This window comes from Schistocerca americana, chromosome X, assembly GCF_021461395.2.
Source record: "Schistocerca americana isolate TAMUIC-IGC-003095 chromosome X, iqSchAmer2.1, whole genome shotgun sequence".
Classification (NCBI taxonomy): Eukaryota; Metazoa; Arthropoda; class Insecta; order Orthoptera; family Acrididae; genus Schistocerca; species Schistocerca americana.
In genome coordinates this window covers 760,177,145-760,201,700 of record NC_060130.1, presented here as the reverse complement: position 1 = coordinate 760,201,700, position 24,556 = coordinate 760,177,145, and the positions used below count along the sequence as shown (strand labels likewise).

At 44.1% G+C, this 24,556-nt stretch overlaps 1 protein-coding gene across 1 annotated transcript in view; it reads right to left on the bottom strand.

Moving 5' to 3' along the window:
* LOC124556300 (gamma-tubulin complex component 3-like) overlaps positions 1 to 24,556 on the bottom strand; it is a 249,300-nt gene that overhangs the window by 215,085 nt on the left and 9,659 nt on the right. Inside the window, exon 2 of the mRNA XM_047130275.1 lies at positions 11,549 to 11,667. Within this exon, the coding sequence (XP_046986231.1) occupies positions 11,549 to 11,662 (114 nt within the window). The 5' untranslated portion in view covers positions 11,663 to 11,667. The remainder of the gene's footprint in view (positions 1 to 11,548; positions 11,668 to 24,556) is intronic.

Here is a 24,556-nt window from a genome sequence, read left to right as displayed (position 1 = left end):
CTTCTCTTGGGATTTATGTTTCTTCTTCTTCTCTTTCTGAGGTGGAGGAGGACAGGACACAGGGGAAGTACAGACATCTGCAAGATCGGGAACTGAAAGAGAGTGGGCGACCTTGGGGCCCACAGATGGCACGCCACGTGGCCGAGTGGTGGTAACAGCCTTCTGGCCTGAGAGATGCTGGGGATAGGGTTCCCAGGAGGGAGCCTAATCACCGGCAGATGCTGAAGGAGGGAGCACTTCATCGGCCAGGGAGGAGGGGCCACTCTCTGACGAGAGGTCGGTCATGGAAACGGCGTGGAGGTGGAGGGAAAAGTGGGGCAGGGCTGGGGTAAGGACAAGGGGGGAGGGGGAGGGAGGGGAGGGGGAGGGGGGAAGGGGAGGGGGGGAGGAGGAGGAGGAAAGGAAGTAACAGAGGCGACAGTTGTAGATAGTGACACTGGATGGAGTCTCTCCTACTTATGGCGAGCCTCAGTGTAAGACAAGCGATCCAGGGACTTATATTCTTGTATCTTCTTTCTCTCTTGTAAGCTGGGCAACCCGGTGAGTGGGGGGAATGGCAGTCAGCACAATTAACACACACAGGTGGCAGAACACAATGGGTTCCCTCATGGACGGGATGGCCACACAAAGGGTCCACCGTACAGCGGGAAGACATACGCCCAAAACACAAGCACTGAAAGCACCGCATTTATTTTTATTTTTTATTTATTTATTTATTGTTCCGTGGGACCACATTTAGGAGAAGTCTCCATGGTCATGGAACGAGTCAATACATGAAATTATAACACGATTGTAGAAACAGATAAAATGAAACAAGTCGTTAGTTTAAATAAAGAAAATCAAGAATGTAACACTGGAATTTGCTTAATTTTTTATCTCTTCCAGGAGCTCCTCGACAGAATAGAAGGAGTGAGCCATGAGGAAACTCTTCAGTTTAGACTTAAAAGCATTTGGGCTACTGCTAAGATTTTTGAGTTCTTGTGGTAGCTTATTGAAAATGGATGCAGCAGAATACTGCACTCCTTTCTGCACAAGAGTCAAGGAAGTGCATTCCACATGCAGATTTGATTTCTGCCTAGTATTAACTGAGTGAAAGCTGCTAAGTCTTGGGAATAAGCTAATATTGCTAACAACAAACGACATTAAAGAAAATACATACTGAGGGCAATGTCAAAATTCCCAGACTATTGAATAGGGGTCGACAAGAGGTTTTCGAACTTACACCATACATAGCTCGAGCAGCCCGTTTTTGAGCCAAAAATACCCTTTTTAAATCAGAAGAATTACCCCAAAAAATAATACCATATGACATAAGCGTATGAAAATATGCGAAGTATACTACTTTTCGTGTTGAAATGTCACTTATTTCAGATACTGTTCTAATGGTAAATAAAGCGGCATTTAGTTTCTGAACAAGATCCTGAACATGGGCTTTCCACAACAGCTTACTATCTATCCGTACGCCTAGGAACTTGAACTGTTCCGTCTCGCTTATAACATGCCCATTCTGTCTGATTAAAATGTCAGTTCTTGTTGAATTGTGGGTTAGAAACTGTAAAAACTGAGTCTTACTGTGATTTAGCATCAAATTATTTTCCACAAGCCACGAACTTACTTCATGAACTACATTATTTGATAATGTTTCAATATTACACACAAGATCCTTCACTACCAAGGTGGTGTCATCAGCAAACAGAAATATTTTTGAATCACCTGTAATACTAGAAGGCATATCATTTACATAAATAAGGAACAGCAGTGGCCCCAGCACCGACCCTTGGGGAACGCCCCATTTAACAGTGCCCCATTGGGACTGAACATCATTACCACTCTCAATATTGCGGAGGATTACCTTCTGCTTTCTGTTCTTAAAGTAGGAGGCGAACCAATTGTAAGCTACTCCCCTTACTCCATAATGTTCCAACTTCTGCAGTAATATTTTGTGGTCAACACAGTCAAAAGCCTTCGTTAAATCAAAGAAAACACCTAACGTTCTCAACCTTTTATTTAATCCGTCCAAAACCTCACAGAGAAAAGAGAATATAGCATTTTCAGTTGTTAAGCCATTTCTAAAACCAAACTGTACATTTGACAGCAAATTATGTGAATTTAAATGCTGCAGTAACCTTGTATATACAAGCCTCTCGATAACTTTAGCAAACACCGATGGCATAGAAATAGGTCTATAATTGTCAACATTATCCCTGTCTCCCTTTTTATAAAGTGGCTTCACTACCGAGTACTTTAATCGGTCAGGAAACCGACCACTGCTAAAGGAAAAGTTACAGATATGGCTAAGTACTGAGCTAATATACGTGGAACAATACTTCAGTATTCTGCTAGATACCCCGTCATATCCATTAGAGTTCTTGGTCTTTAGTGATTTAATTATTAACTCAATCTCCCTCTTGTCAGTATCATGGAGGAGCATTTCAGGTAACAGTCTCGGAACACTTTTTTCTAAGAGCGCTGTATGATTCCCTGTTGGGACTAGGTTTCTATTTAGTTCACCTGCTATATTCAGAAAGTGATTATTAAGTACTGTACATATATGCGACTTATCAGCAACACGGACATCCCCACTACGCACTGATTCTATATCCTCGACCTGTCTCTGCAGACCAGCCACTTCCTTTACGACTGACCATATGGTTTTAATTTTATCCTGAGACTTAGCTATTCTATCTGCATACCACATACTTTTTGCCTTCCTAATAACTTTTTTAAGCACCTTACAATACTGTTTGTAATGGGCTGCTGCATTTAGATTTTGACTGTTTCTAACGTTTTGATATAATTGCCACTTTGTTCTACAAGATATTCTTATCCCTTTAGTCAGCCACCCAGGCTGCCTGTTTGTGCTAGTACCCTGTTTTAAACGTTCTAACGGAAAGCAACTTTCAAAGAGCACGAGAAAAGTCTTGAGGAAAGCATTATATTTATCGTCTACTGTATCAGCACTATAAACATCTTGCCAATCTTGTTCCTTGATAAGGTTTACAAAAGTCTGTACAGCAACTGGATCAGCTTTCCTAAAAAGTTGGTAACTATATTTAACATGTGTTGAAGCACAAAAATCTTTTAGACTTAAAATTTGTGCATCATGATCTGAAAGGCCATTCACTTTTTTGCTAACAGAATGCCCTTCTAATAATGACGAATGAACAAAAATATTGTCTATGGTTGTTCTACTGTTCCCTTGCACTCTCGTTGGAAAGAATATGGTTTGCATAAGATTATATGAATTAAGGAGGTCTACCAGCATCCTTTTCCTTGCACAATCACTTATACAATTAATATTGAAGTCACCACATATAACTAACTTTTTGTATTTCCTATAAAGTGAACCAAGAACCTCCTCTAGCTTTAGCAAAAATGTTGTGAAATCGGAGTCTGGGGATCTATAAATAACAACAGTAAGAAGTTTAGCTCCACTAAATTTAACCACACCTGCACAACATTCAAACACCTTTTCAGTGCAGTACTTTGAAACATCAATTGACTCAAATGGGATACCGTTTTTCACATACATGGCTACTCCCCCACACCGCAAAGAGCTCCTAGAAAAGCTGCCAGCCAACCTGTATCCTGGTAAAGGAAGCCTCTGAATTATCTCCTTATTTAAGAAGTGTTCAGATATACCAATAATTTCAGAGTCAACATCTATAAGCAGTTCACTAACTTTATCTCGAATACCTTGTATATTTTGATGAAATATACTAATTCCCTCATTAATCGGATACCCAAGCTTTGTAGAAAGTGGTTTCTTTGTTAGAGAGACTTCCCTTAAGCAGGAATACCTATCAGCTGACTTCAACCTAAAAAAGGTACAGCTCTAACACCCACAACTACCGGAATTTTCCCATGAGTGATCCCACCACCCCCACCTATGCTGTCACCTCCATAGGTGGAGGGATGTACGGCTTCCCGTCCCATCTGTAGCACATAACCTTGATCTTCTCTGGGAGCGTATCTCCCTTGAAAGCCAGGATGAAGGTGCCAGTATTGGTGTGGTTGTCTTTGCGGCCATTCTGCACACGTTGAACAAAATGAATGCCACGCCACTCCAGGTCATCCCGGAGTTCATCAGTTTGCAGGGTGAGGTCCCTATGAAAAATGACTCCCTGGACCATATACAGAGATTGGTGAGGAGTGATAGACATTAGGATGTTGCCAAGACAATCACAGGCACAAAGAGCTACCGATTGTATAGCAGAAGAAGCTTTGAACAATAAGGATCCCAACTGAATCTTACTAATTGACTCCACTTCACCACACTTGTCCTCGACATTTTCCATGAAAAACAATGGCTTTGTGATGGTGAATGTGTCCCTCTCCGTCCTAGTACAGATGAGGTTTCACGGAAAACGTTTCAGCCCAAGACCAAGATGGCAAGCCTGGCCCTCCTCCCATGGGGTAGCCATGGAAGGGAAGGCTGCCGGGTCATGGGAGACAACATTTAAGGATCCTTCACCATTCAAAGAGACAGACATATGAGAAGGGCCAGATTTTTGTAGCTTGATATGCTTCATGCACCAAGCATACACCCTGATACAACCCACTCAGATCAAGGGCTCTCCCCATGGGCACCACCCAGCCACATCAAGGGCTGTCTGGCACAGCAGCTGTTGCCGGGAGTTCTGATGTTCCTACCACTCCTTGGCATACACGGGGAGGGAACAGCTCAGGTATCAGTAGTGTGATCCCTGTGTTGTCAAGGGGCTCAGCCATATGGGTACATAACAGGCCCACCACACAGACTGGCTACACATGCTGGTGACCTAGCCAGGTGGAAGGGGGCTACGGTGGGGAAGGGAGAGTGGAGAGGAATCCACACTGCAGATGCTAGGGAGGGAGATCTTCCCCATATGGCTCACACTAAAAACAGGAAATTTAGAAGTGGAGGTCAAACCTCAAGTGGGGACCGAAACGCCAAAAGGGTGAAAGAACTGGCAAAAGGAACAAAATTGCAACCAATAAGGAAACCATGGGAATAGCCAGGTCAACATAAAGCAGAACACAGAGAGGGGAAGGAGGTGGCAACAGGGAAGGAGGGGGGATAAGGAGGGAGGGGGCAGGGAGAAGGAAAAGCAACTAGGAAATGAAGAATGAGCTGCAATAGCTTGGGCCCCCATGTGTGATAAGCACGAACACACGCAAGAACCATGAGCCATCTGGGGGGTACCGAAAAAGATTTCTGATCTTCGTCCAGACTAGGGAACGTGACGCAGGGCACCCAATGGTCGACACTTACCTCTCCCAACACTCCTGTTTCCATCATTTTATAATCTGGTGAACACAGGCACAGAGCCGCTTAAAGGCTATTAAGTGCTCTAGGAACGGGTGCCACTTTTGTCGCTGTAGAGCTCGCTGACGCTCAAATTGCAGAGACGTCCGGCGATGGCACCATGTGGGTGAGATTCAATTGTGACAACAGAGGTGAAGGCTTCCCAGTCAGCCTTGTTTAAAGCCCATCTGGATAGGCGCCCATGGGCATGAGGCTGGGGGAGTGACAAAGATGGGGAAGTGGTCACTATCCCACAGGGAGTCATGTGCTCTCCAGTGGATAGATGCGAGAAGGCTAGGAATGCAAACAGAGAGATCAATGGCCGAGTAAGAGGTGAAGTTGTGACAGTAAGCTTTCGACCTCCCTACCTTGGCCAATAAGCATGGCGCCACCCCACAACATGTCATGGGCATTAAAATCTCCTGAAAGTAGGAAAGGTTTAGGCAGTTGATCAATCAGAGCAGCCAATGCATTCAGGGATACTGCATCATCTGGAGCAAGATATATATTGCAAACAATTAATTCCTGTGTTGTCATTATGCTGACAGCCACAGCTTCAAGATGGGTTTGAAGGGACACAGGCTCACTACATACTGAGTTCAGGACGAAGACAAAAACTCCACCTGATACTCTATTATAGTCTCTATGGTTCCTGTAATATCCCTTATAGCCACAGAGGGCAGGGGTCCGCATTGCCAGCAACCAGGATTCCTGGAGGGCAATGCAGCAAGCAGGTGTAAAGCTTAACAGTTGCTGTAGCTCTGCTAGGTGGTGCAAAAAACCGCCTCAATTCCACTTGACGATTACATGATCATGAGACTGGGAAGGCATGATACAATGAATGCAGCAGTCTACACCTCAAGGTCACCTGCTGCCACCAGATGAGTATCTGTGCTGTTGACATCCATTGTGTTTGAGGGCCCCGCCAGATCTAGGTCCTCAGCAGAAGCCAGAATCTCCACCTCATCCTTAGACACAGAGCTTGTAGTTAGTGGTGGTGTTTCTCCTGAAGTAGGTTGTGTAGAAGCAACAGGGAGGGAAGTGCCTCCACCATCAAGGGGGCAGGTGGAGTCTGACGACTCAGAATGAACTGTACACAGTGGAACAGAAGATGGTAGATCCATTGTCTTAGTGACAGCATAGGTTGATGTCATATGCATAGCATGCAGCCTCTTGTATTTTCTCTTAGTCTCAGTGTAGGTCAGTCGGTCCAGAGTCTTGTATTCCATTAATTTTCTTTCTTTCTGGAGAATCCTGCAGTCTGGCGAGCAAGACGAATGGCGCTCTCTGCAGTTGACACAGATGGGAGGTGGGGCATAAGCAGTATTGCGATGCAAAGGATGTCCACAATCCAGACAGTTGATGCTGCAAGTACACCGGGAAACCGTAGGCTGAAGTACCAGAACTTAAAGCACCTCATCGGGGGAGGGATATATACCCTTGAAGGCCAAGATGATGGCACCGGTGGCAACCTGATTATCCCTGGGATCCCGATGGATGTGCCGAATGAAATAAAATCCTCACCACTCTACATTGGCATGCAGCTCATCGTCAGACTGCAGAAGAAGGTTTCTGAAAAAAAAAAAAAAAAAAATGATACCCTGGACCATATTGAAGCTCTAATGGGGCATGATGGAAACAGAAACATCCCCAGGTTGTCACAGGAAAGTAGTGCCCATGAATGGGCAGAGGATGCTGTTTTTATCTCGACTGACCCTAACCGCATTTTGGACAAGCCCTCCACCTCTCCGAACTTGTTCTCTAAATGCTTCACAAGAAACTGATTTTTCATTGACAAGGAATGTTCCCCATCGACTGTCATACACACGAGGTGCCGGGGGGGGGGGGGGGGGGGGGGCGGAATTTTGGGTCATATTTCTTAGAACTCAAGCTAGACCTCGGCCACTTAGAGACTGCTGGTGTATGACCACCAGCAAGATATGACATACTACGCTTCATGACATGTCATCTGACCCGACACCACCCACTCCAACCAGGTGCCCTCCACTCGGGCAACACCCAGCTGCAACAAGTGCCATTTGGCAGGATGGCTATTGCTGGGAGTCCTGATGCTCCAGGGTGACAGGCATCTACCCCTTGGCATATGTAGGGAGTTAACAGTGCAGCCATCAGCAGAACAATCCCTGTGTCGTCAGGGGCTACAACCAACAGGGTACATGGCAGCCCCACCACAATGGACTGGCTACCATGCTATATATCAGGTGCAAACCAGTGAAGAAGCCCTTTACCGTTGACAGCACAGAAAGTGATACGGCACTGAGGATGGAGGAAAATGCACCCAATTAGGGTGACCTCACTCAACAGCTGGAGAATGAGTTGAAGCGCAGATTCACGTTGACAAAGGATGTGAGAGCTCTCAGCACAGGATGGACGCTATGCAATGTGCAAGGCGCCCTTCCCCAATTGGCTCCCTCTTCAGGAAAATTTTGAAAAATGGAGGTCAAACCCTACAGTGGATCATCACATAAAGGCCAGAACACGTGAGACTCCTTTTAGTCGCCTCTTAGAACAGGCAGGAATACCTCAGGCCTATTCTAATGCCCGGACCCGCAGAGGAACAAGAGATATTGACAAAGGGCCTATAGAAATAAGAGGGGAGCAAACAAATTGTACCCCACCAAGAATAAGAAGGAAATTAAAAACTTTCTTGAGCCTCTGAAGTTCCTACTATTAATTTAAAAAGTCAAATATTACAAAGATTTTACAGAACAAGTACATTTCCAAATTGAACAATGGGGTTTCCTACGTTGCTCTGAAAGCGGTATCATTTTTTTTGACTGAAGCTGAAAGCATTTTTACACATTTCGTATTTGTTGTACTCAATATCATTAACAATTATGATAGCTTGGGTGTAGGAGAGTTGCTAACAATTCTGCAAGTTGTACACACTGAGTTAAGTATTCAGAAGCTTTTCAGTATCAGTGCCTCATTTCCAAATCATTTGCACACTATTACACAATCTTGAATGATTAAACTGATCAGAGTGAGTGGTGGTGTTACAAACTGTATTAAACCTTTTTCTGTCTCCTTTCCAATGTCTTCTTTTCTTTTCTATGTACAGGGTTATTACAAATGATTGAAGCAATTTCACAGCTCTACAATAACTTTATTATTTGAGATATTTGCACAATGCTTTGCACACACATACAAAAACTCAAAAAGTTTTTTTATGCATTCACAAATGTTCGATATGTGCCCCTTTAGTGATTCGGCAGACATCAAGCCGATAATCAAGTTCCTCCCACACTCAGCGCAGCATGTCCCCATCGATGAGTTCGAAAGCATCGTTGATGAGAGCTCGCAGTTCTGGCACGTTTCTTGGTAGAGGAGGTTTAAACACTGAATATTTCACATAACCCCACAGAAAGAAATCGCATGGGGTTAAGTCGAGAGACCGTGGAGGCCATGACATGAATTGCTGATCATGATCTCCACCACGACCGATCCATCGGTTTTCCAATCTCCTGTTTAAGAAATGCCGAACATCATGATAGAAGTGAGGTGGAGCACCATCCTGTTGAAAGATGAAGTCGGCGCTGTCGGTCTCCAGTTGTGGCATGAGCCAATTTTCCAGCATGTCCAGATACACGTGTCCTGTAACGGTTTTTCGCAGAAGAAAAAGGGGCCGTAAACTTTAAACCGTGAGATTGCACAAAACACGTTAACTTTTGGTGAATTGCGAATTTGCTGCACAAATGCGTGAGGATTCTCTACCGCCCAGATTTGCACATTGTGTCTGTTCACTTCACCATTAAGAAAAAATGTTGCTTCATCACTGAAAACAAGTTTCGCACTGAACGCATCCTCTTCCATGAGCTGTTGCAACCGCGCCGAAAATTCAAAGCGTTTGACTTTGTCATCGGGTGTCAGGGCTTGTAGCAATTGTAAACGGTAAGGCTTCTGCTTTAGCCTTTTCCGTAAGATTTTCCAAACCGTCGGCTGTGGTACATTTAGCTTCTTGCTTGCTCTATTCGTTGACTTCTGCAGGCTATGCGTGAAACTTGCCCGCACGTGTTCAACCGTTTCTTTGCTCACTGCAGGCCGACCCGTTGATTTCCCCTTACAGAGGCATCCAGAAGCTTTAAACTGCACGTACCATCGCTGAATGGAGTTAGCAGTTGGTGGATCTTTGTTGAACTTCGTCCTGAAGTGTCATTGCACTGTTATGACTGACTGATGTGAGTGCATTTCAAGCACGACATACGCTTTCTCCGCTCCTGTCACCGTTTTGTCTCACTGCACTCTTGAGCGCTCTGGCGGCAGAAACCTGAAGTGCGGCTTCAGCCAAACAAAACTTTATGAGTTTTTCTACGTATCTGTAGTGTGTCGTGACCATATGTCAATGAATGGAGCTATAGTGAATTTATGAAATCGCTTCAACCATTTGTAATAGCCCTGTATATCCCAAATTTCCTATTTCTCCTCTAACATCTTGCACACTTCTTCAATCCACAGTAACTTCAGACATTTTACCTGTCCTTTGTCTACCTTGATGCAGGGGTTAGATGAACTACTTCCCCATATATCTGTATAACCTGCCCAATTAGTTCACAATTTTGAACTTTTCGTTATCTCTTGAAGGAGAAATTTTCAAAAATTCCAAATGCTGTATTTCCAACAGTGTTTTCCAAGTTCTGAGTTTTCCACCTCACTGTTGTTCACTAATACTGTAAAATCTCACAAATTGCCCTTTTTCTTCCACTGGTAAACTACGATTAAGTGAATGAGATTCCCAAAAGTACTGCCCACTGCTCAGAAGCATTCAAACAATAGAACACAGTTACTCAACACTTCACCTCATCCTTCCATACTCCTTGACACAAGAGACTGCACTCAAAATGCAAATTTCAGGAATCAACATACTTTTGGGCAGGTGTCATCATATTGTCGTTTATGAACAGGAATTGATGGATGCCGTAAGCTTCAAAATGAAAAATGAACAGCAAACGACATTCATAATTTTGTACATGTGCCTTGCATTTTATAATTATTTCACCGCTTTACTCCATTTCTAAACCAGAACACACAACAACAGCAGGAAGAATAAAAAGGAGCCCAAATAAAGAGAGTACATCCCATTTGCCAGCAGGCAAAGCAGGGGTCTACCAAATCCTCAACTGATGTGGCAAGGCATATCTAATGGCAACTGTATGCAAGATGGAAGAGAGGTGCCATGAACATAGACACCACACTGAACTACACTAGCTCTGTTACTGTCTACAGAATAAAAACTGGCCATATTATAAATTAAACAAAATCAAGATACTCAGGCAATCTTCTTCCTTCTGGGATCGTGTGATTAAAGAGGCAATTGAAATTAGGGTGCAAGATGATCTGATTAACAAAGGTAGTAGCCTACAAGTGCATCAGGCATGGAACCCTGCAGTGAGCCAAGAAAAAGAGAAGCATTCCCATACAGTGAGGTCCATACGCAGGGGTGAATGTGCAGAGATTGAAGACCATAGTTTGTAACTGAGCATCTCCACTCCTCTCCACCATTACCACCCCATCATGGTGGTTGCATGGGTAGTGAAAGTTGTGAAGTAATGGCGGGGCAACTACCAATGTATACAGGGTGCCAACCTGAGCAGAGCAGCAGCCACCAGGAACCGTGTGTAGATGACACGTCAGTATGCCTAAATATAATGTTGAACTTGAGATGTGACCCAGACAGACATCTTAGAACTCTGTAAGTTAGAAATATGCTAGGAAAAATATCAGATCATTTAAGAAACCAAATGATTTAGCAATGCTGTCGTAAAGTAGGTTCTGAAAACTAAGCACCAGACAAGTATTTCCATGTTATTTCATCCCTGCTAGGTCTAAGTCTGTGTCGGGTGGCCAAAACTAGCCACAAAACATGTTTGTGGCTGGTGGCAGTCTTCCTCAGCAATATTTAAATATTGCAATGCCAGAAATGGTAAGGGTGTGAATAATGTGCAGGAAAACAACACAAAGATAAGCACTTAGTCTGGTTGTTACAGAGAGTGGGACTGGTCTTAGAAACTTGGATTGTAGTTATTATCAAGTAAGGGCTATCATTTGCATTATCTCTATTGTTAAGCCCCACTGGTACAATGATTTCTACTAAAAATCCAATGAACAGAAAATTACATATGCTTAGGAATAATTTTCCTGCCAATACCCAGAAATAAACAGAACCAAAAACATTGTTTGGAAAAATGCTTAATTGCTATTGGATTAATAAATTCTGAAGTTCTAGGTTTTGGATTAACTTACCTTCGAATCTATCTTGAAGCCTTGAGAGACAGGATCCTCTATTAAAACTCTTCCTCCTATTCCTTGGAAACAATAGATAAGTTCCTGGAGCAAGACAGTTTCTGGTACTCTCATCTTATCTGAAATATTGCACTTTCCAAATTAATGTAACATTTCAAAGTATGTATTTCAATAGCATGTAAGTAAGAGAATTATGTTGAGATTCAAATATCTTTACAAGAATGAAAACAGATTTCAGTGAAATACAACTACAAGCAAATTGATACATTCATAGAAATTCCTGGATGGAGCGATGTGTAAGAAGCTTTCACACTAGCTTTTGAGCACTAGCTCTTTTTCTAGCAATAGTACACACACTCTCTCACACACAAGAGCTAGTGCTCAAAAGCTAGCTAGTGGGATTGCTGTTTTCTGTTACGTATTTCTGTGCTCCTCACATCAGTCTGCTATAGATGAGTGGTTACCTTTCCTTAATTTTACTAACTGATTAATTCACATCCTCAAACAAAACAATATAATGATTGTTAATTGCTCTGCACAAATGATTTTCATTTCAGAACGTTTTTTAATAGTTAAGATGATGTGTAACTCATATACAAGTGGTAAGATTAACTTTAAGAGTTCATCACATCATTAATAATATTTTTTCACATTTCTCTGTACTTTGAATAATATACAAACCAATAATAAATAAGAATCACATTACTGTGTTGCCTATTTAATGTTATTGCCATATGTCAAGAAGCGACAGAAAATTTAGTTAGTGAAACACCTATGGATATTGGACTGCCATTCAGACAAGCATGCTAGAGGTTCTGAGCACTGATGGTTGTATTATTGGAATCTTCTTTTGCAATAAATGTTTACAAGTGTATACCAAGAAATTTATAAATCTGAACTACATCCCCACCTACCACATATTGCAGAAGTACAACTTGGAAGAAAGTGCTCATTTTATTTGCTGAGATTTCAACATTCATATTCCAGATTAAATTCATATTCATTTGCAGTGCACATATTACCTAATGGTATTTGTACCAACACATGTGAAACCACATATTACAAAGTAATTTGGGTCTGTCATTAGAGACAGTGTATTACTGTGGAAAAGCTCCAACAGTGTATCTCATATACTGAAGCTAAAGAAAATGATTGTGACATCCACATGGATTGAAATGAAATTACAATGTTGCCACCTCTTCTTTACTGATCAGCCTGCTATCCCTTCCATAAATATTAACTAAATTATACTCTTACACAACAGACTGAAATAACATGAGAAAAATCATTTTGGACTTACTTACAAGAAACAGAAAAAACCTTACACTTCCCTTGCCAGTTGAAACTATGTGATCACAGTTCACAATTTATGAGAAGAAAATCTACAGTAAAAAATAAAATAAATTAAAAATACACCATGTCTACAAATTCATGGTTTCAAAAGTTTCAGTGCAGTACTTTTATAGCTCCAGTAATATTAGTGTATTTGCACTGAACATATATGTTCCAAATTATCAGAAATAAGTCACAACAGCACAGTTCACTAAGTTTCATTTTAAGCACATATCTGCAGTTACCAATTTTATGTCATTCAATTGTAAAAAAAAAATTAATTTACATATTTTATCTGATAAATTATTATGATTGCATCAAAATGAAAATGCACTTGAGACAAATAAAATGAGACAGAGTTTCTGGCTAGTATTTCACTTCAGAGGCATTTTTTACACACACACACACACACACACACACACACACACACACACACACACACACACACACAATTTACTCTCGCAGATACTGTTTACGTCACCAGCTGGTATTAGTTTAAAAAAATATGAATTCCAAATAAATTACGTCTTTCAAAGTGACATTGTTAATACTATGTTAAGGTATTAAAATCTTGTGCTGACTTGATAGAACCATCCTTGAGCTATCTTTGGCAGAAAATATCTCTTATCATGAACAGAGTAGACACTTAAATAAATTGTAGTGAAATCCATCTGAGCTTTAGAAACTACACTATCCTAGCTTTCAGAATTAATAGTTTCTTTCTTGGAGAGGAGAGAGGGATAGTTTAGGGAAGGTTAAAAAGATGAGCAGGTCACTCAAACCCCAGGATGAGACAGATTCATCTGCTGTGAGGATAAGGGAAAATAAGGATGATAAGGTGGCTAAGGTGGCTGTCAGAGAGAAGATGGTGAAAGAACTGTATAACACAAGAAAAGGTACAATTCTCAGATACTTTGAGAAGTATTTGAATAAACTAAAGTACTCAGAGCAAGACACTGGTATCTAATAAGTCAATACTTTGAGTATCCTCTGAAATTACGAAATTTAGAAGGTCACTGGTGCTTCATCACCAAAAACTGAAAGAACTAGGTGAAGGAACACTCCAAGTCAGTGAGTTGACAATACAAGGTATCCAGTATGAACTTAATGAGTTGCTGCAGGCAGGAAATGGCACAAATGGAGGGAAAAATCTTAAGGGGGGCATAACAACTTTTAATGATGCACTTTCTGGAAGACAGTATGTTATGTTGGAAGACATGAAGTACACCCAGTGTTTTTCATAAAATTTTTCCACAGTGTATTACCACAAAAATGGACAGAAAGGTAAGATCAGATTTGTTGGATGTTATATACAATGACATGCTACATTATGGGCAACAAAAGCAGTTGATGAATAAAATATTTTGGGAAAACATTCCTATGAAAATGTTGGTTGCACAGCATTCAGGAGAATGTTTTCAATTCAAAACTGTATGACACAAGGAAAGGCAAAATTCTCATATATTTTGAGAAGTATTTGAATAAACTGAAGTACTGGAAGCAAGATACATAATAAATTGATACTTCAAGGATCCTCTGAAATTAGGAAATTTAGGTCTTAGAGCAGAAAGTGGGTGCAATTCATGAAGTGATGTAAAATTATCATATAAACAATGAGTACAGGATAAGTGAGGAAACCACAATGTTGAATGGCAGAGATATATGATGCGAGAATAAAGAGAAGAGATGAATAGACATGGTCACAAGGCAACAACAATTGCAGGCATTGTCAGTCAAATATGATAATATATCGACCAGGGAATAGAAAAATATCTTTGGAGGAATGTGCTGAAAAGATGTTGATCAGTGATGACAGCTAATGATGGTATCAGAAAAATGAGAATAGGAACAAAAGAAGGCCAATGGTAATTGAATTGGAAAACTAGATAGACATTCAGACCTAGCCTCAAAACAACAGCTGGAGGTATAGGAAGAAGAAAGGAGGAAGAAACCTAGTACACTACAATAGCATGGCCTGTGACCTAAGAGACTAAATGAAGAAGTGCATGGCAAATTACAAGAAGCAATCAGTTATATAAACATTAACATTAATAAGTATTATGGTCATAGCTATTATCAACCCATGGATAGATTTGAATGTTCCTCATGTTGATTTATTTCACTGAAGACAGAAAAAAAGAGAAGGTATTAACCTTAACTGTAAGTAGCTTCAAATTAATCAGAGGGGTGGCTACAGGATTAAGGCACTTGAACTGAAATTCCATATAGAGTTGGAACTAAACAGAAAAATTGTGGAGCATTCCTTTTCAGTAGTTGCAGATTTGTTGGCCAACTTTCTTGCAATTTGAACTTTTGTGGCATAAGAACTTGCTGTTCAATGTCTCAACCAGAAAGTGTTTGTCGAGAGAGAGATAATTGGGAATGACTTACAAAGCTCCAACGTGGCACGTGGATGATTCTGTGATCAAATTAAAATAAAAGTAGTGGGTACTGAATATAGGCCATTACAAGAAGTACGTACAGGATAATGAGGAAAACTGAATGTAAAGGAAGCAATCTAAGGTAAAGTACAAGACTCTGATTAATTGCCACATGAGAACTAAAACCAAAAGATATCCCGGGTAGCAATTCTCATGTATCAGGAACAATTATTAATATCTAAATAAAATGTATGTCATCTGGAAGTGGGGCCCCATGAACCTTTTTGTCACCCTACTTAGCCTATACCTTGGGCCACAATAACAGATGTAAACTGAGGTGTTAGACAAATGTTAGATTGGGAGATATTTGAAAATCTGAAGACTGCATACTCTAATCCTCTTTAATGTTTCAAGAACATGAGGTGACATCCATCTAGTTCAGGATACTAAAAAACATGTGCTCAAGAGCATGAGAAATGGCCGCAAGCTCTGCAGTAAAAACACTGCAGCCAAATGGCAAGGAGTGATGTTCAGTATGTCCTCCATCAACATATGCAAAGCCTACGTGACCATCAGCCATCAAGCCATCAGCATAAACCACTTAATGGCCCTGGTACACATCAAGAATCGAAAGTAAGTGATAGGAGAGAGCTGCATGGTTAACGAAGCCCTTATGTACATGCAAAAGGTCCATAAGAATCTGCAGCCTAGGTGTACACAATGGACATGTACATGAACTGACCTTGAACAGATATGGTAATGAGAAGGACTCCAGTTCAGACAGAAGGGACCGGATGCGAACTGCTATCATAAGCCCTGACGTTGGCCACTGATGCAGGAGATGAACTGCTGTTGGTGGGAAAGGAGGCGGTAATTTGGATGCAGAGGAGAATTACGAATGTGTGCAATATAACTGGCGAACAGTTGTGCATGGCTAACCTTCAATGGAGGGACTCTTTCTAAAAGCTCCCGTCGCTAGGTGAACACCCCAATGGTGCACTGGTTCGAGTAAACACAACACTAATGGCAGCGCCAAACCATAAACCAGACTCCCAAAGTCAAGGCGGGATTGAACGAGGGCAGTGTAGCGCTGCAACAGCGTTGAGCTATCTGCACTCCAGATGGTGTTGCTCAGGTGGCAGAGGGTACTGAGGTGCTGCCAGAACCTCCGCTTCAGCTGATGAAGGTGAGGTAGCTAAGTCAATCTGGCATCAAAAACCAGTCCTAAGAATCAATATGTCTCCTTTACAGTGAGTGGATCATCATTAAGGTAAAGTTTTGGTTCCAGATGAATGGTGTGACGCTGACAGAAATGCATGATACATGACTTCACGGCTGAAAACTGGAAGCTGTGGGCTAGAGCCAACGACTGCACCTAGTGAATGGGTTCCTGTAGGCACCCCTCAGCAACACCACTACTGGAGGAGCAGTTCGAAATGCAGAAGTCATCTGCATACTGAGGTGGTGAGGCCGACGACCCCACAGCTGCTGCTAGACAGAAAAATAGACAGACACTCAATACAGAGCCCTGCAGAATGCCATTCTCCTAAATATGGTGGAACTATGGGAGGCACCAACTTGGACAAGGAAAGTACAGAGTGACAGGAAGCTTTGGATAAAATTCAGGAGGCGGCCCCGGAGACCCCACTGATGCAATCTGGCAAAGATATGTCGTCAGGTCATGTCGTATGCTTCAAGTAATTAAAAAAAGATGGCAAACAGATGTTGGCGACTGGAAAAGGCTGTTCAGATGGCAGACTCAAGTGACAAGATTATCAGTGGTAGAGTGACCCTGGCAGAATACACGCTGACATGGGGCCAGTAGGCCACGTGACTCTAGGACCCATCCCAACCGCCGACACACCATACATTGCAGCAGCTTAAAAGAAAGTTGGTGAGACCATGATGGGAGAGTAGCTATCCATATCAAGCGGCTTTTGACTGGGTTTGAGCACCGGAATGATGGTGCTCTCCAGCCACTGCAATGGAAAGATGCCATCCCACCAGATCCAGTTGAAGATGACGAGGAGATGGTGCTTGTAGTCAGATGAGAGATGTTTAATCATCTGACTGTTGATCCGATCCAGCCCAGGAGCCGTGTTGTGGCAATTTGCAAGGGTGCTGAGGAGCTGCAACTCTGCAAATGGGGCGTTATAGGGTTCACTGTGGCGTGTAGCAAAGGAGAGGACTTTTCTTTGCATCAACCGTTTGAGGCTGCAAAAGGCAGGGCGGTGGTTCTCTGATGAAGAGGCTCGAGCACAATGCTCAGAAAAGTGCTCGGCAATCACGTTTGTGTCAGTAGATAACACGTCATTGATGATAATGCCAGGGACACCTGTTGGTGTCTGGTATCCAAAAAGACGTCTGATTTTCATCCAGACTTGGGAACGTGACGTACGGCACCCAATGGTCGACATGTACCTCTCCCAACACTGCTGTTTCCATCGTTATGGAAGCTGGCAAACATGGGCATGGAGCCGCTTAAACGCTATTAGGTGTTCTAGGGAAGGGTGTTGCTGATGTTGCTGTAGAGCTTGCTGACGCTCTTTAATTGCCTCAGTGTCTTCCGGCGACCACAATGGGACTGTCTTTCACCAGAGGCAACCTTAGGAACAAGGGATCGCATTTTACATCGCAGAAACGATCGTTGTAGTGACCTGCTCAACAACAACATCGATGGAACCATGTGGGGGAGATCGAACAGTGACAGCTGTTGTGAAGGCTTCCCAGACTGCCTTGTTTAAAGCCCATCTCGTTTGGCGGCCATGGACATGATGCCGAGGGAGTGACAGGAAGATGGGCAAGTGGTCACTACCACACAGGTATTCATGTGCTCCCCAGTGAATAGATGGGAGAAGGCCAGGACTGCAAACTGAGAGATCAGTGGCTGAATGTGTGCCATGTACCACACTGAAATGTGTGGGGGCACCTGTATTTAAGAGGCAGAGGTCGAGTTGTGACAGTAAATTTTCGACCTCCATACCTTGGCCAGTAAGCACGGCGCCACCCCCCAACGGGTTATGGGCATTAAAATCTCCCAAAAGTAGGAAAGGTTTAGGCAGTTGATCAATCAGAGCAGCCAATGCATTCAGGGATACTGCATCATCTGGAGCAAGATATATATTGCAAACAATTAATTCCTGTGTTGTCATTATGCTGACAGCCACAGCTTCAAGATGGGTTTGAAGGGACACAGGTTCACTACATACTGAGTTCAGGACAAAGACAAAAACTCCACCTGACACTCTATTATAGTCTCTACAGTTCCTGTAATATCCCTTATATCGGTGGAGGGCAGGAGTCCGCGTTGCTGGGAACCAGGATTCCTGGAGGGCAATGCAGAAAGCAGGTTTAAAGCTGAACAGTTGCCGTAGCTCAGCCAGGTGGTGGAAAAAACCACTGCAATTCCACTGGAGGATTACGTGATCATGAGACTGGGAAGGCATGAAACAATGAATGAGGCAGTCTACACCTCAGGGTCACTTGCTGCCACCAGATGAGTACCTATGTGATCGACATCCATTGTGTGAGGGCCCCGCCAGATCTAGGTCCTCAGCAGAAGCCAGAATCTCCACCTCATCCTTAGACACAGAGCTTGTAGTTAGTGGTGGTGTTTCTCCTGAAGTAGGTTGTGCAGAAGCAACAGGGAGGGAAGTGCCCCCACCATCAAGGGGGCAGGTGAAGTCTGACGACTCAGAATTAACTGTACATGGTGGAACGGAAGATGGTAGAACCGTTGTCTTAGTGGCAGCATAGGTTGACACATATGCATAGGATGCAGCCTCAAATATTTTCTCTTCAGACTGCAGAAGAAGGTTCCTGAAAAAAAATGATACCCTGGACCATATTGAAGCTCTTATGTGGCATGATGGAAACAGAAACAGCCCCAGGTTTTCACAGGCGAATGCCCGTGAATGGGCAGAGGATGCTGTTTTGATCAAGACCAACCCTTACCGCATTTTGGACAAGCCCTCCACCTCTCCAAACTTATTCTCTAAATGCTTCACAAGAAACTGATTTTTCATTGACAAGGAATGTTCCCCACCGACTGTCATAATACGAGGTGCCGGGGTGAATAAGCTTCACTGTCATCCTTAGGCTGGCATTCCTCCCACAGTGTGGCGAAGGGGGGGGGGGGGGATGATTTGGGGTCATATTTCTTAACACTGAAGTTAGACCTTGACTGCTTAGAGACTGCTGGTGATTGACCACCAGCAAGACATGATGTACTAAGCTTCATGGCATGTCATCTGCCCTGATGCCTCTCACTTCGATCAGGGGCCCTCCCCACAGGTGCCACCCAGCCGTAACAAAGGCTACCTGGCAGGATGGCCATTGCTGGGAATCCTGATGCCCATAGTGACAGGCATCTACTCCATGGTATACGTAGTGAGTTAATGGTGCAGGCATCAGCAGAGTGATCCCTGTGTAGTCAGGGGCTACAACCAACAGGGTACATGGTGGCCCCATAATGGACTGGCTACCACGCTGGGTATCAGGCGCATTATCGTCGACAGTGCAGAAAGTGAGAGGATGGAGGGAAACGTGCCCAAGAGGGTAATCTCGCCCAAAAGCTGGAGAATAAGTGGAAGCGCAGATCCATGTCAATGAAAGATACAAGTGGTCTCGGCACATGTTGGACACTATGCACCATGTAAGGCACCCTTCCCCAATTGGCCCACTCTTCGGGAATATTTTGAAAAATGGCGGTCAAACCCTACAGGGGACCATCACATAATGGCTGAAATGTGAGAGACTCCTTTTAGTCTACAACAGGCAGGACTCATCCTAAAAGCCCTGTTGACAGTCGAATGCCACAGTGGTGCACTGGGAAGAGTGAATGCAACGCCGAGGGCAAAGCCGAACCATAAACCAGACACTCATAGTCAAGGTGGGACTGAACAAGGGCTTTGTAAAGCTGCAGCAGTGAAGAGTGATTTGCACCCCAGTTGGTGTTGCTTACGCAGTGGAGGGCATTGTGGTGCTGTCAGCATGCCTGCTTCAGCCAACGAAGATGAGGAAGCCACTTCAATCATGCGTCGAAAATCAGTCCTAAGAATAGTTATGTCTCCACTACTATGAGTGTATCATCATTAAGGTAAATTTCTGGTTCCTGATGAGTGGTACAACGCTGACAGGAGTGCATGACACACAACTTTGCAGCTGAAAACTGGAAGCTGTGGGCTAGAGCCCGTGACTGCACTTTGTGGATGGCTCCCTGGAGGCACAGCTGAGCAACAACAGTACTGGAGCAGCAGTACAAAATGCAGAAGTCGTTTGCATACAGAGAATGTGAGACCAACTGCCCAACAGCTGCTGCTATATCGTTAATAGGCACTCAAAATAGAGATACACTCAATACAGAACCCTGCGGGACCGTGTTCTCCTGGTTATGGGGGAGGCGGGGGGGGGGGGGGGGGGGGAGAGACGGCGGGGGCGGGGGGAACTATGGGAGGCAGCAACTTCAACACAGAAAGTACAGAGCAATAGGAAATTTTGGATAAAAATCGGGAGTGGGCCCTGGAGACGCCACTCATATAATGTTGCAAGAATATTATGTCATCAGGTAGTGTCGTAAGCCTTTCGTAAATCAAAACAGACAGCAACTAGGTGTTGGCATCTGGCAAAGGTTGTTCGGATGGCAAACTCGAGGGAAACTAGAATATCAATGGTAGAGCGACCCTGGCAGAAACCACCCTGGCATGGAGCTAGTAGGCCACGTGACTCCAAGACCCAACACAACCACCCACTTACCGTATGTTCCAGCAACTTACAAAGAACATTGGTGAGGCTGATGGGCCAATAGCTATCCACATAAAGTGGGTGTTTGCCGCGTTTGAGCACTGGAGTGATGGTGCTATCTCGCAATTGTGATGGAAAGATGCCATCACATCAGATCTGGTTGAAGATGACAAGGAGATGTCACTTGTAGTTGGGCGAGAGATGTTTGATCATCTGACTGTGGATTGGATCTGGCCCAGGAGCTGTGTCGTGGCAATGTGCAAGGGTGCTCAGGAGCTCCCACTCTATAAATGGAGCACTGTAGGGTTCAATGTGATGTTCAGTGAATGGGACGGCTTTCCTTTCCATGAAAAATGCTGGGGGATAATTCTCCAACGCGGAGGCTTGAGCACAGTGCTTGGCAGTTGATGTGTATTGGTAGATAACATGCCATTGATTTTAATGCCGGTGACACTTGTCAGGGTCTGGTCCCCTAAAACACGTCTGATCGTCTAGACTTGGGCCCCCTTAAGAACAAGGGATCATGTTTTCTTCCACAGAATCGATCATTCTAGTGACCTGCTCAACTACCATATCAATGGTACCATATGGGTGCAATTCAACAGCGACAGTAGAGGTGAAAGCTTCCCAGTCTGCCTTGTTTAAAACCCATCTTGGTTGTTGTCCAGGTGAATGGCCCTGGGGGAGTGACAAGAAAATGGGAAAGTGGTCACTACCACACAAGTCATTGTGGACTCTCCAGTGGACAGATGTGAGAAGTCCTGAGCTACAGAGGGATAAATCAATAGGCGAGAAAGTGCTACAAGCCACACTGATATGTGTGGGGGGTCCCAGTATTTAAGAGGCAGATGTCAAGTTGAGATAGGAAAGTTTCAACAGCTCTACCTCAGCCAGTAAGCACATGGGAGAAAGCTAGGAATGCAAACAGAGAGATCAATGGCCGAGTAAGTGGTCAAGTTATGACAGTAAGTTTTTGACCTCTCTACCTTGGCCAATAATCATGGCGCCACCCCACAACAGGTTATGGGCATTAAAATCTCCTGAAAGTAGGAAAGGTTTATGGAGTTGATCAATCAGTGCAGCCAATGCATTCAGGGATACTGCACCATCTGGAGGAGGATAAACGTTGCAGACAGTTATTTCCTGTGTTGTCCTTATCCTGACAACACAGCTTCAAGAGAGGTTTGAGGGGGCACAGGTTCATTACATACTGAGTTCAGGACGTAAATGCAAACTCCACCTGACACTATTATAGTCGCTACGGTTCTTGTAATATCCCCTGTAGCTGTGGAGGGCAGGCATCTGCATTGACGGGAACCAGGTTTGCTAGAGGGCAATGTGGAAAGCAGGTGTAGAGCTTAACAGTTTCCTTAGCTCAGCCAGATGGTGGAAAAACCGCAGCGAATGCACTGGAGGATTATGTTATCATGAGGCTGGGAACGCATGAAGCATGCAAGGAGGCAATTTATACCTCAAGGTCACCTGCTGCCACCGAGTGATTATTTGTATCTGTTCTTTTTGTGTGTGAGGCATCAGTGAGAGCCAGGTCCTCAGGGGACACTAAGATCTCCACCTCATCCGCAAGTGCACACTTGGTAGGGAAAGGTGGTGGTGGTGGTGGTGGTGGTGGTGCCACCTGAGGGTCCTCTGTCTTAGCAGATGTTTTTGTTTGCTTGCCCTCTCACTTCTCTTTAGGGGCTTCCTAGGAGTACTTCTCCAAAGTAGCTTCAGGCACGGAAGAAGACTGTGAAGCTCTTGGTCCAGCAGCTTTTGGCTCCTTTAGCCACTGGTGAGTGTCTGTTGTCACATTAGTGGAGACTTTGGGAGAGAGGGTCCCTTGGGACCCTCTCTCCCTTCCGCACGACAGGAGCTGGCGGAGGCTGTTGTTTATCCAGCTTATCCAGCTTGGGGGGGGGGGGGGGGGGGGGGGGGGGACAATTTCCCCTGCATTTGGGGGGAGGGGGGGCGGCCTTGCTCCCAAAATAGGTAGTTTGGGAGCAATGGAAGGGGATTTTTCCCCCTACCACCAAGCTGCAGCGTATGTGGATGTCAACCGAACGGGATGTAATCATTCAAATTTATGTTTAGCCTCTTGGTAAGTGAACTGGTCCAGGGTCTTGTACTCCATGATTTTCCGCTCCTTTTGGAATACTGTACAGTCTGGCGAGCAGGGGGAGTGCCACTCTCCACAGTTGATAAAAGTGGGAGTGGAGCGCATTGGAGTATCTGGATGCAGTGGACGTCCGTAGTCTCAACATGTGGCACTGGAAGTGTAGCAGGAAGACTTGGGCCCAAATTTCCAATACTTAAAGCACCACATGGGGAAGGGATGTATGGTTTAATGTCACAGCGGTAAAACATCACCTTGACCTTTACAGGTAATGAATCACCCTCAAAGGCCAAGATGAAAGCACTAGTAGCACCCCTGTTGTCTAAGCGTCCCCTGTAAATGTGCAAGATGAAATGAACATCCCACCGTTCTAGATTGGCATGGAGCTTGTCATCAGACTGCAAGAGGAGGTCGCAATGGAAAATAATCCCCTGGACAGTGGTGAGGTTTTTATGGGGAATGGTGGAAATAGGAATATCACCCAGCCGGTCACAAGTGAGTAACACCTGGGTTGGGCTGGGGATGCTACCTGACTCAAGACTGCACCGCTTCTCATCTTAGACAGTGCTGTCAATTCCCCAAACTTATCCTCAAGATGTTCAACAAAAAATTGAGGCTTCGTAGGCAGAAAGGAGTTCCTGTCCATTCTGGTGCCATACAGTCACCAGCAGGAGATGACTTAGTCGGCTTCATTTCAGGTCATCCACCCTGATGCCCCCCACTCTGATCGGGGGCTCTCCCCACAGGTGCCATCCAGCCACAGCAAAGACCACCTGGCATGATGGCCGTTGCCAGGAGTCCTGATGGCCCAGGAAGACCGGCATCTACTGCTTGGCATACGTGGGGAGTTTACAGTTTGGGCATCAGCAGTGTGATCCCTGTGTTGTCAGGGGGCTACCACTAAATGGGTACATGACTGCCCCTTCACAATGGACTGCCTACTGTGCTGGATATTCAGCACAGAAATCCGATATTGTCACGGGGACAAAAGAGTACAGGAGAGAATGGAAGAAGATGACATACCCTGGAAAGTGTCCTCGCCCAAATAGTTGAATTGCAGATGGAGGTGCAAAGCCATGACAAGAGGTTCAGGAGATCAAATCAAAGGGCACTATGGATAACTCATGCACCACATAAGGTGTCCTTCCCCATATGGTCCGCACTTCTGTAGAATTTGGAAAGTGGCAGGTCAAACCATAAAATGGGGCTTGAAGTTATAGGGCCAAAAAATGACACACTCCTTTTAGTCACTTCTTACAATAGGCAGGGATACCTCGGGCCTATTCTAACCCCTGGACCCGCAGGGGGGCTCTAAAACTTGATTGAAAATTTTATATGTAGCAGCAGATGATTTATGTTAGAAAACTACTAATTTAGCAATGTTTGCTTTCACATATTATTAACTATCTAGTACTTGGTTAGGGAAATTAGTCAGAAGTTACT